Consider the following 12728-nt stretch of genomic DNA (forward strand, 5'->3'; position numbering starts at 1 on the left):
TTTTACCTTCACTCTCTGGTCCCTCTACAAGTCCCGGGCAGAGCTTGCCACGCGCAGCTCTGGTAGCTCTTCCTACCCTTGGTTCACATACCCGCCATGGCTCCCCAACGCCTTGGGGTGAAGCCCCATTCCTTAGCCTGGCATCCAAAGCCCTGAGCACTCGGCTGGCTTCTCCCTTCGAGTTAATCACCACTGGTCCCTGACCTTGCCTAACCACCCCCCCAACCACCCCACCTCAAATACCCAGAGGTGGCCTTACAGAAGGCTCCTTTGTCAAGCCTTTCTTCAGGATACAGCCTTCCTAGGCACCATCTCTCTGACTCTCAAGATAGCCTGGGGTTAGATACTATTTTCTCCCCCCTCCCCTGCTTTTTAGGGCCAGCATATGGAAGTTACCTGGCTCGGGGTCAAATCAGAGCTGCAGCTGCCAGTTTACACCGAGCAGCCACAGCAACTCAGGATCTAAGCTGAGTCTGCAACCTACACCACAGATCTCAGCAACATGGGATCCTTAACCCACTGAGGGAGGCCAGGAATCACACCTGAATCCTCATGGATACTAGTCGGGTTTGTAACCAGCTAAGCCACAACAGGAACTTCCTAGATACCATTTTCAGTCCTATGTTATCTAGGAGCAAACAGGCTCAGACCCATTAAGGCCCTGCCCTAAGACCCCCCGAGGTAAGAGGCAGAGGCCTCCATTTGTAGAGAGCCATCTGGGCTCCTCCACCCATTATTAGGCTGACATCTCACTTGGGCCCCAATTCTGGGCCCCACTTCCACCCTGCTGGCTCACCAACTGCTCTGGGTGTTTCCTGATTATGTGACACAGGCAGATGGCTTAGTTTTCCCATCCAGAAAGATCAATATGTTACAGGGCTGTTCCCAAGGCTCAGTGAAATGATATTACCATGTGCCAGGCCATGGCCAAGCATCCAGTGCTTCTCACAGCTGGTCCAGTTCCCCTACTCCCTGGTGAGGACTCTGCTCATTGGTTCCTCCTATAGGGCTCCTTCCCTCTGTCTCACTTCCCTAACCCCCACAGAATCTTCCTGAATCCCTCACATATCTTCTAGTCCTTGTCTCAGAGTTGGCTCCTGAGGAAATCCCCAAACTAAGCCAGTGATCAATATGTGTTGGTTAGTTTTTATGCCAGCTATCATGTTGCAGGCACCAGCCATACTGCACTTCATCTGTACCCAGTTATTAGTAGTCCCCCCTAACTTGAACAGGAATTGTGACCTCCAGGCTTTGCATGTGTGCTCCCTTCAGCCTTTTCTATGTAGAACTCCTATGCATCCTTCAAGGCCCTCCATTCATAGGCCCTTTTACCTTCCTACTTCTGGGCAGAGCCTAGCTCCCTCAGGCTCAGCCTGACCCCACACAGATGGGGACATATGTGAGGATCTGCATCTGAGACTTGACATGGGATAATAGCGTTCTTGTTCTTGGCAGGAAGAACCAACAGGGTATAAACCCTGAGGGGGAACAAGTCTGCTGTGTGGGAGAAGTTGAGAACAAAGAGTCAGGTGGGACTGGAGCTGGGGCAGGGGGTAGTGGAGAGTTAGGGAAACAAGAGCAGCCTTGTGAGTGTAGAGAGAGTGTCACTTGGGTGGGAGCCATAGCAGTAAGCTGGTAAATGTTTGGACCTCACCCCAGACCCATGGGCCCATCTTCCAGCTGCCCTCCCTCTCTCTACTGACTCCCAGAGGCCAACTAAGCTCTAGGAAGCCAGAACCAAGTTTGACTTCATCCAACCCTTCCCAAACATGTGGCCTCTCATGGGACACTCATTCCTACCCAGATCCACCTGCCCACTCCAGCTTCCAGGCCTTTGTCTGCCCAGTGCCCTACCTCTGTGGTAGAATCTGACTTATCTCCCACTGAGGCCTGCTCTAAAGAAATCCTCCACCAGGAAGCCTACTCAACCCAGGTGCCTCCCATGTTGGAATAACAGAACCGCAACCATTTCCTGGCCCCAAGCATAGTATGTGACCTGGCTGCTGACTCTGAATCAGAATCTCAGGATGTCAGCAACTTTCTTCCAGTTCTCCTTTGGTTCTGCCTCTGAAGTACTGTGGGACCTGGAGCCAGTGCCTCGACCTCTCTGTGCTACCCCTTACAGTAGGCCAGCAAGGCAGGGGCTGATGGTACAAGTCTCTCACTGGACAAGTGGCCCAGCCAGGCGCCCAGCATAGCTCCTAGCTAGCTTGCTAGGACAGGAGCACTGTTGGGGCCTCTGTCTTCTCTGGCTGTAGTCTGTGCATTGCCCCCTCATTCCAGGCCTCCTCTCCCCACCACCCACCCTCCCAGTAGACTTCAAGTACACACTCTGCCTCAACGACCACCTTTATTGGACACTCAGCTCCAGGGCTCCAGCGTGAGTGGGAAGGGAGGGGGTGTCACTGGAGCAGGGACCCTCCGACGGGAGGTGTGGCCAGCGATGCCACCTAGCCCCCAGGACACTCGCCGAAGCCCCTGGACATCTCTGTAACCCTCAGAGCTGATCCAGCGGGAGGGCATGTGGGGTCACGACCCTGACCGCCCACAGGGCGGCTCCCCCAGTTCCAGGCTCACTTGGGGGCATTGAAGGGCATGACCCGCTGGTTCATGGGGTTGTCTGGTGAACGCAGCCACTCCTTCTTGAGCAGCTGCTTCAGCTGCGACAGCCGCATGTTGGGGTTTTCTTGCTTGAGCCGCGGCAGCTGCGCCTCCTCGAAGGCGGTGAAGGCCGCCCGCATGCGGCGCTCAGGATGTCGGTCTGCAGCCTCCTCCGCCAAGCTGTGGAGGAGAACGCAGAGGGCTGGGGCGTGGCTCAAGCCCCACCCCCTGCCCCACCCCAAAGACCGTGGCCCCTCCCCTGTCATGTACCTGAGCACCGCAATGGCATCCTCGATGGTGCGCGCCTCTACGCTGCCCTCCTCCAGCACGCGGCGGTTCACGTTCTCCTCCAGGGGTACCTCCAAGTGGCTCTTGGCTTTCTCGGCTGGCAGCGGAGGCGGCCAGGTGACAGAGACACACACAGAAACAGAGAACAGAGATGCAGAGTTCCAGGGAGATGAGAGAGACACCTCAGGGGGAAGAAGCAGGGGAGAGAGGGAGGCAGGCAGGCAAAGAATGACAGCGGGGAGGAAAGAAAGGCGACCTGAGCTGGGAAGCCCTCCCAAGACCTACCTTCAGGACAAGCCAGTCCTGCCTGCCCAGCACCGGTACCCAGCCCTCCAACTTCCCTCCTAACTTCCCTCCCTCCAGCCCAGCACACAGGAGACACCTCACATGTGGCTGCTATCTCCTCACCTCAGGACACCCCATCAGCGTGAGACCCCCCCGGGGATGGGGAGGGGCACAAGCCAAAGTCAGGTGCAGAGTAAGTACACACGTATGTGCCAGTGCCGACGGTGCTCAGAGCCAGGCCTCCTGGGGCACCACCCACCCACCCTTCACCTTGCAGAGCCCAGGTAGCTTCTCTGGGGGGTGAGCAGGGGGCTCTGGACTCAGCCCAGGGGGCTGTCCCACTACCTATCCTTTATGGGGTAAAAGGGCAGCTCCAGAGTAGGCCGAGGCCCCACCTGCATCTGAGGCTTCCTTGTGCTGATGGTCTCGGCGGAGCGTCTCCTCAATCTGGGCGCGGGTGACCTTGCTGGGCGCAGCTACCCGGGGGGCCTTGCCCCCCTTGAGCTTTGAATCCTCCTCTTCTAGCAGGCGCTGCGTCTCCTTCTTGCGCTCCAGCTGTTCCAGGCGCCGCTTCTCCTTCTCCTCCTGAAGGAAGGGGAGTCGGGAGTGGACCCTACCTTTAGCAGGGGGTCTGGGTTCTCAACCAATGTGGACTGAGGCCCTGCTGCGTGCCAGACCCTATGCTGGGTGTGGGACATGGGTGGGAGCATAATGGGCCAGGACTCCCATCCTATATGACTGTGGCAACACAGGGAACCTTGGCCAAGGCAGTGGGTGGCTCTCAGAGAAAAAGTGATACCTGGGCTAGAGGAGGAGCCAGCCAGGGAGAGAGCTGGGGGAAAGAAGTCCTTAGTGGTGGAAATGGCTGGTGCAAAGGTCCTAGGGCAGGAACCACCTAGCATGACAGAGAAGCAGCACAGAGGCTAGTGTGGGGGTGTGGCTAGTGTGGCTGGAGTGGGGAAGGGAAGTGTGGAGGGGGAAGAGGTGGGAAAGGTGTAGGTGGGACCACGGGGTGCCTCAAGGGCCTGGGGAGGGGTTTGTACTGGATTCCAAAGGTGATAGGAGCCGCTGGAGTGTCTGGACCCATTTGCCAGCTGGGGCAGGGGTTCTGACTTTTTGGGCCAGGAGACCTCAGAGAGGCACCATCAAACTGTTCCCAGCCGAGCGTCATGGAGGCTGGGACTGATGCCATCTTGGCTCCCCACTGAGGCCCTGAACGGGGGGACATCTGGTCCGTAGGACTTGTCCTTGGCCACTGCCCCTCCACTGCTCCAGGAGCAGAGTGAGGTTCTGGTTTATTTGTGGTGCAGTGTGGCAGTAGGCTGGGAGTATTCCACTGCCTCCCACCCAGCACCCCTGCCTGCCCACCCACTGCCTGCAACTCTGCCATCTGCCTGCCATGCCTCGGGAATGGTCCCTATGCTTGCAGTGCCCCCTGTGACACTCCTGAAGCAGAAAAAAGTGCCCCAGAAGAGAGGTTCCTGAGGACACCTACTGGCCCTCTGACTTCCAACCTGTCTGCATGATTGGAAAGGAGGGGGGAGGTTAAAGGTCAAGGTTGTTTGAGCAGAGCTGCTAGGCTCTCATTTCTGTGGTCATGCACCTAGGATAGGTCTACAAGTGCTCTGAGTCTGTGCCCACATCGGTCAGAGGTAACGTCCTCCTGAGGCTCCCTGACCCCTGCATGATGCATGTACAGCCCATGTACACTCCGCTCACAACACAGCCCTGCCTCAGGGCCTTTGCACTAGCTGTTCTCCCCTCCTGGAGTGCCACTGCCAGCCTCCTTCCCTGATCAACCCTGGCTCATCCTGAGCTCCTGGCTCCCTATCCACCTGCTCTACCACATAGCTCTTTTCTGTGTCCCACATATCCCTGTTTCCTAGACTTCCAATTAGCTGGTGCAGCTCAGAGGAAGGAGGTAGGCCCCGGCACACAGTAGGTGCTTAGTAAAAGTGTGCAGAATGAATTCCAAAAGGCTCCCATAACTCAGGAAGGACACCCAGCATGCGGCCGTTAGTCTCTAGGGACACAGAACTGAGGAGGGAGAGTGAACAGTTATACTTTGACATTCAACAGAATTTTCTGAAAAAGTCACTGGCAGTTTCTTAAAAAGGGCAATTAGCAATTGGCAGCATTTAGTGATGGGTGAAGGATGAGGCCACTGGTGGAATATTCCGGAGCCATGAAAAATGAGCCTCATAAATAACTGAGATGGAAACCAGAGAGTCAGATGCTCATCACTGATGCTTAGTATGGAACAAAATGCCAACCTCTGGGCTGGAGGGGTTGAGGGGGGTGAATTATGGCCCAGTCCAAGGCCGATGTCTGGCGGCTGCGAGAAATTTGACAGTGAAATCTCATTTAACCAAGGACATGGCCTTCAGGGTAAGAAAGGCCTTTGGTGTCACTTGGAAGGGGTGTGTGTGCACTGTTTCTGGAGTTTTGGAACAAACCTGGATTTGCATGTTTTTTTTTTTGTTTGTTTTTGGCTGCACTTGCGGCATGCAGAAATTCCCAGGCCAGGGATCGAACCTGTACAATGGCAGTGACAACGCCGAATCCTTAACTGCTAGGCCACCAGGAAACCTCTGGATTTGCTTTTTTCATAGAAACAGTATCTTTTTAAAGCAGTCATGTAAGAAAAGAAAGAGGGACCAGGTGTGCTATGCAGACTGTGGGCGCCACTTGCCCATCAGCAGGAAGAGGGATAAACAAAACCCAGAAAACCTCCCAAGGGTGAAGAAGAATCATCGGCAGCCCTGTGTAAAACACTTTGGAGGGGGGACTTCCTGGGAAGGACATGGGGCCTGGGAATGTTCTAGAGAGCAGGGGTTGGCAAACTCTGGCCCTCCACCTGCTCTGGTCAACTTTTAGCCCATTTGTGTATGGCGGCTTTGTGCTACAAGGACAGGGTAAAGCAGCTTTGAGAGCTCATCTGGTCCCGACTGGCTATCCAACCTCTGCCCTGAGCATTCTTCCAGGTGTGTGCTCCAAAGGTGAGCAGAGAGGTGAATACTCCCTGGGCCACACCCCCGGGTGTGTTTGCAAGGTGCAAACCTCATCATAAACCAGAATGCAGACCCCTGACTTCAGCTAGTGCCAGCCCAGCTCCAGCCCCTCCTCACAGCCCTGTGACCTGGGCTTCCTGCCTTGTCTGTGCCTCGGTTTCCTCATCTGGAGGATGACGCAAGTCCCCAAGATGCAAGCCTGGGCTGGGCTGCTGCCTCTGGGATTGTCAAAAGATGTCTGGCTTTTCTGTCTGGATAATGGATCCGTGGCAGATGTCAGTTTTCCTTTTGGGTTTGCAACTTTCCTATAGTGTCAATAAGAAAACTTAAAGACTTCCATAGGAGTTCCCATCATGGCTCAGGGGAAACAAATCTGACTAGTATCCATGAGGACATAGGTTTGATCCCTGACCTTGCTCAGTGGGTTAAGAATCCTGTGTTGCTGTGAGCTGTGGTATAGGTCACAGACGAGGCTCAGATCCAGCATTGCTGTGGCTGTGGTGTAGGCCGGCAGCTGCAGCTCCAATTTGACCCCTAGCCTGGGAACCTCCATATGCTGCAGGTGCACCTCCCCCGCTCCAATAAAAACTTCCATAGAACCAGTGCATTGTTCCAGTTGGGATTGTGGGGGGGACACACCAGTGATATTCAATTCCAAATAAACAAGGCAGGATCCAGCCCTGCACAGAAAGACAATGGGAAAAACTCACAAAAGTGCCAGGCACCCCCTGAACTGACCATGCAGGGATGGTGTATCACCACTGCCATTTGGAACATTTATCATGCACGCTGGAGCCTCTGACCAGCCCGAGGACTAGGAGAAGCAGCTAAGAATGGTTTCTGGCGCCACCTACTGGACCAAACAGGTCAGCATCAGCCCTGAACCACTCCCCAGACACAGATTAAGCAGCCACTGTATCCCTGGCACTGGAGCCCAGCAGGAGACAACCAACTATCCTTGCCCTCTTCTGTGTTTTTATAAACATCCGGAAGTCCCTGCAGGCCCAGGGTCAGCGGGTCAGAAACAGGACCTATCAGCATGTCTCAGCCTTGGAACAGCTGATATCTGGGCTGGCCCATTCCTTGTTGTGGGGTCGCCCGGTACAATGCAGGGTATTGAGCAGCATCCCTGGCCTCTGCCCACCAGATGCCAGTACCACCCTCTGCCTGGCACTTGTGACAAACGAAAATGTCTCCAGACATTGCCAAGTGTCCCTTGGGTGCAGAGTCACTCCAAGGTGAGAGAACTGCCAGTCTGGCCTAGCCCTGGCATTACATGGAGGGCTTGCTGTCCCCTAAAAATGCCAAGTCCTGGCCACTCCAGGGCCTTTGCATGAGCCTTTCTTTGTCTCTTGCTTCCTCTTCCCTCCATGCCTTTGCTCCTTGTTCCAATACCTCCTCACCCTTCAGGGCAAAGACCCAGGGGCCTTCTGCCACCTTTTACTGTGTTGCCCGCCTGCCTTGCCCATGGGCACGGGAACCCAGGGCCCACCCACCTTGCGCTGTTCCTTCCTCATGACGTGTTTGTCCTCATCCTTCCAATAGGCATCCTCCAGCTCTTTCTGCTTCTTGGCATCAGCTGCTGCCTTGGCCTCAGCCCTCCGTGCCCGGGCCGCTGCCGACTTGGTGTTCTCACCCTGGAACTTCTTGGGCATCCCTCAGCAGGCTGTGAGAGGAGGGCAGGGACCAGTGAGTCAGGGGCATCCACCCTTGGCACCCCAAGGCTCATACCTGTGTAGTTATAGCCCCCTTGGGGCCTCAAAGGCTTTCTATGTAAAACAAGGGCTTTGGTTTTGTTTTTCTTTTTCCTTTTTAGGGTCACACCCGCGGCATATGGAGGTTCCCGGGCTAGGGGTCCAATCGGAGCTACAGGTGCCGGCCTAAGCTAGAGCCACAGCAACTCAGGATCCAAGCCGCATTTGCAACCCACACCACAGCTCACAGCAATGCCAGATCCTTAACCTACTGAACAAGGTCAGGGACCGAACCCGCAACCTCATGGTTCCTATTCAGATTCATTTCCGCTGTGCCACGACAGGAACTCCTAAAACAAGGGCTTTGGACTTAATAATTTCTTTTTAAAAAAAAATCTGAGGTAAACTTCACATAATACAAAATAAACCATTTTAAAGTGCACAATTCAGGAGTTCCCACTGTGGAACAGTGGGTCAAGGATCCAGCGTTGTCGCAACTGCAGCTTGGATTCAATCGCTGGCCCTGGAACTTCCATATGCTGTGGGTGCCACAATTCAGTGGCATTTAGCACATTCACAGCATTGTGCAACCATCACCTTTATCTAGTTCTAAAACATTTCCATCACCCCCAAAGGAGACCCATGCCCATTAGCTGTCACTCCCCATCCCCCACCCTGGCAACCACAAATCTTTGTCTCTATGGATTTGCCTCTTCTGGACTTCTTTAACGCAACATGATGTTTTCAAGGTTCATCCATGTTTTAGCATGTGTCAGTGCTTCATTCCTGTTGATGGACCACATTTTGTTTAATGGTCTATCCATGATGGACATTTGTATTGTTTCTGCTTTTCAGCTCTTACCAGTCATGCTGCTGTAGATCCCTGTGGGTCAGTCTGTGTGTGGACTCTTCCACTCTGCCATCTAAAGCCCTGAGGCCAAAGCCTTCTCTCCCTGGATAAGCAGCTGCTGTGAACTGGTTCCAGTGACCCAGCCCAGGCTGGGTTATAGTTATAACAATCATAAAACTGCTGTCCAGTGGGCACCTGGTCTGTGCGAGTTCCACACTGGGTGCTGGGGAAATGATGATACACTCAAATGGGAGGTGCCACCCTCCTCACACCTGGTGCCCTACTATGCATCTTATACGGACCAACTTCGCTGAATACTCCCAGAGCCTTAAACATGAGGACTGTCCTCATTCCCATCCTAAGGTGGAGAAGCCAAGGTACCTGGTCAAGTTGCACAGGGCTGATCCTGGAGTCTGACCTCCAAAGCCTGCCTTTCAGGTGAGGAAGGGAAGCTGAGAAATGAAGAGTGCCTCTTCCAGAGAGCTGACTGAAGACACACCACTGTGTGGTCAGGGCAGAAGCCCTCAGTTTTCCTCATCTAGAAAGGGGCTGATGTTCCTCACTCCTGTGTTGTTCTCTCCCCACTGAGACTCTCCAGCTCAGTCCCTTGCTGAACCTTAGAGAAGTAGTCCGGGCATCCAAGAATGAAGGGGAGAGAATGTGGGGGCCATCCTGACCCAGGACCACCAGGCAACCCTCCCCCACCAACCTCCTAGCTGTGTGACTTGTGCAGGAGGGGACTCCCAACTTGGAGCCCCGTTGGAAACTCTAACATCAGCTCCCATCTGCAGCAGTTGTGCGCTCGGGCTTAAGTGCTTCACACAGAACCTCTTAGTGAATCCTCGCATCCCTGGCAGGTGGCAGCCACGCGGAGACCTGAAGGATGGGTTGGAGGCAGCCCTTTGGGGGTGAAGGGCTAGTCTTCTGGGAAGAGGGCACAGGTTATACAAAGACCCTGTGGCGGGATAAAGCCATGGGCTACTGGAAGCATGGAGGCCACTGAGACTTGTGTAGGTGACAGAGAAAGAGGGGAAGGAGGAGAGAGGAGGGAGGAGGAGAGGCTGACAGGATGGGGGTTCTTATGGGCTGAGGAAGATTTCAACCCAGGCCCACCCCCTCACTCTCAACTTCATCCTCCTAACTACTGCCCCACCTCTATGTCCAGCTGGCCCCTCTGGGAACATCAATGCAGATCTGATCTCTGAGGCCACTGAGGCCACCTCATTCGACACAAAGAGGCAGTCCCTCCAGGTGGAGTCCCATGGGGCAGAGCAGAGCAAAGTAGGGGAGATCAGTAGACCACAAACTTCTCTTTGAGGTACTTGTTTGGGTTGATCTCTTATAATTTACACGATTACTCGACAAATGTTCATTTTCCCCACCAGGCTGGGAGCTCCTTTGAGGACAGGGTTGGGAGTGCCCTGTATAGTAGGGGGCTCAAAAAAAAAATTTTTTTTTTTCTTTTTACGGCTGCACCTACGAATACGGAAGTTCCTAGGCTCGGGGTTGAATTGGAGCTGCAGCTGCCAGCCTACGCCACAGCCACAGCCAACCCCAGATCCTTAACCCATTGAGTGAGGCCAGATATCAAACCCACATCTTCATGGACACTGTCGGGTTCTTAACCTGCTGGGCCACAATGGGAACTCCTCAAAAAATGTTTTAAGCAAATGAATGAGCAACCATCTATTTCCGGGGTTCCCTCAGTATTTATTTCATACTGTGCTGTGTCCAAACTCAGCTTCTCACTTCCCATGCACTTCCCTCTTCAGCCTCTGAAACTTTGCTCTTGCTATGCCTTCACCTGATACACCCTGACCTGTGGCCTCCTGTGAAAACACTGCCCACTCACAGGGACTCTGCCCCAGCATCCCCTCCTCCTGTTGCTTAAGACCCCCAATACCATCTCAAGGCCTGACAGCGCTTTTTTGATCCCTCTCAGGCCAGCACTGAATATTTATGTTCCTTCAAAATTTTTATGTTGAAGCCCTAACCCTCAAATGTGACTATATTTAGAGACAGTGACCATGAGGTGATAAAGGTTAAATAAGGTTGTAAGAATGGGGCCCTAATCTAGTAGAGCTGGTGCACCCATAAGAAGAGAAAAAAGGGAGTTCCTGTTGTGGTGCAGCAGAAACCAGTCTGACTAGGAGTCATGTGATTGCAGGTTCAATCGCTAGCCTCGCTCAGTGGGTTAAGGATCCAGTGTTTGCTGTGAGCTGTGGTGAAGGTTGCAGACGTGACTCAGATCTGGTGTTGCTGTGGCTGTGATGTAGGCTGTAGCTCCAACCTGACCCCTAGGCTGGGAACCTCCATATGCCACAGGTTCGGCCCTAAAAAAAAAAAGGAAGAGAAAAAAGACACCAGAGCTCACTCTCTCCACCATGTGAGGACACAGTGAGAAGATGGCCGTTTGCAAGTCAGGAAGAGAGCCTGCACTGGGAACAAACCTTGAATTTAGCCTTCCCAGCCTGCACAATTGTGAGCAAATACGTTTCTGTTGTTTAAGCCACCCAGTCTGTAGTATTTTGTTATGGCAGCTGGTGCTAACTAATACAGTTTTTCTTCTTTGTTCGATAAATGCTCTCTCACACACTTTGTCATTCAGTAAACACGCACCGAGCACCTAGCATTACGTGTGGGATGCTGGGGAAAGGCATTGCTGATGGGCTTCCTGATTTAATGGAATTCCCAGGCTGGCTGAGAGACAGACAATAAGAATGGTAACTCAAGATCAGAGCTGTGGTGGGGACAAGCAGGTGCTAGGGAAGCTGGGAGGGGGCTTCCGACCTGTCTGTGGAGAGGTGGGAAGGGCGTGTCAGAGGGCTTCCTGGAGGAGACAGCTAAGAAAAGGCCTGAGGGAGTGGGGAGCCCCAAGCCCCCAGAAGTGTGGGGGAGCCAGGCTGGGAAAGGGGGATTTGTATTCCAGGGTTTGGGGAAGGTGCGGAGGGCGTCAGAGCCCTCTGGGCTTGGTGAGGAGGTGAACTGGATGAGTGAGACAGAAGCAGGGAGCTCAAGCAGGGGGTCTGGCTAAGCAGGGGTTAGTTAGGAGGGAGTCAAGAACCACGTGGTTGAGCGGTTGTGAAAGTAAGAGAGAGAATAAAAGATGAAACTCAACGCTGCCTCCTCCAAGAAGTCCTCCAGATACCTCTTCTGGGCTCCCCCAGACCGTCATCCTCTTCCCAGTCCTGACCCCATTACAAGAAGCCAGGGACGTCTGTACTCAGCACTGTTACCCCAAGTTTGTAAGCTGCTGAGGGAAGGGCTGGAGCTAGGTGGCCTAGAACAGAACACTGTCTCTCTGGGTCTCAATCGCCCGCTCAGGGAAATGGGGATAGCCTCCGCGGGAGCCCTGGAGCCTGGGGACCAGAGGTGCCCCCGTCTCTGAGCACCCCATCTCCAGCCCTTCCAGATGGGTGGTCCCAGACCCAGCAGCCTCGCGGGGCCCACCCGCACCCCGCCCCTCGGCTCCGCCCGCGCCGCCACTGTTCCTACCTCCTTCCCCCGGCGCCGGCCCGGTCGCGCCTCTGTGACGTCACCGAGGGGGGCCTGCGCTCAGAGCCCCGGGCGGCGCGCGCTGATTATGTCAGAGCTCCGTCGCCATCTTGGTAGAGAAAATACTGCCCTGGTCTCCAGTCCAAGTCCAGGAAGTTAGCCGTTTCTTTGTCTCTTCAGGGAGCGAATATTGTATAAACGCTCCTCCCCTGCGCTTACTTCAGATATTAACAAGTCAGGAGAGAAGATTAAAAGCTACAATCTAAAGCATTGCCTTTACCAAGATGGCCGTTGTCCAGATGAAAAATGGTTCCCTCGGCTTCACACGTGAGTTTAGTGGCCTCAGCCAGGAGTTGCTTGGCCGCCAGGGCGCGCCGGAACCCGCGGTCTACGCGTGGTTGGTTGATCCCCTTATCCAGAGGAAGCCTCTCAGGCAGGCTCTTCGCTGTCGCAGTCGCTTTGTGCTTTGAAGACTCTCATCTAGCCCACATTTTTTTGCCTCCC

General features: G+C 54.2%; 1 protein-coding gene across 2 annotated transcripts; it reads right to left on the minus strand.

Moving 5' to 3' along the window:
- Positions 1–2333: 2333 nt before the first annotated feature.
- On the minus strand, positions 2334–12260 carry CCDC124 (coiled-coil domain containing 124). 2 transcript variants are annotated; one of them, XM_085010126.1, is made up of 6 exons: positions 9435–11062; positions 9111–9339; positions 7682–7851; positions 3570–3759; positions 2872–2986; positions 2334–2781 (listed from the first exon to the last, which is right to left on the minus strand). In XM_085010126.1, exons 3-6 carry the CDS (start codon positions 7838–7840, stop codon positions 2574–2576), a joined length of 672 nt encoding a protein of 223 aa, XP_084866252.1. In that variant the 5' UTR covers positions 7841–7851; positions 9111–9339; positions 9435–11062; the 3' UTR covers positions 2334–2573. The 2 variants fall into 2 exon arrangements, with proteins under 2 accessions (XP_084866252.1, XP_005654961.1); XM_005654904.4 differs by lacking the exons at positions 9111–9339; positions 9435–11062 and adding an exon at positions 12225–12260.
- Between the last annotated feature and the right edge of the window lie 468 nt (positions 12261–12728).

The sequence above is a fragment of the Sus scrofa genome, chromosome 2 (genome assembly GCF_054392235.1).
Source record: "Sus scrofa isolate SSC_HxYL_T2T_F1_AM1 chromosome 2, Sscrofa_HxYL_maternal_Yorkshire_Landrace_v2.0, whole genome shotgun sequence".
In the NCBI taxonomy this organism is placed as follows: Eukaryota; Metazoa; Chordata; class Mammalia; order Artiodactyla; family Suidae; genus Sus; species Sus scrofa.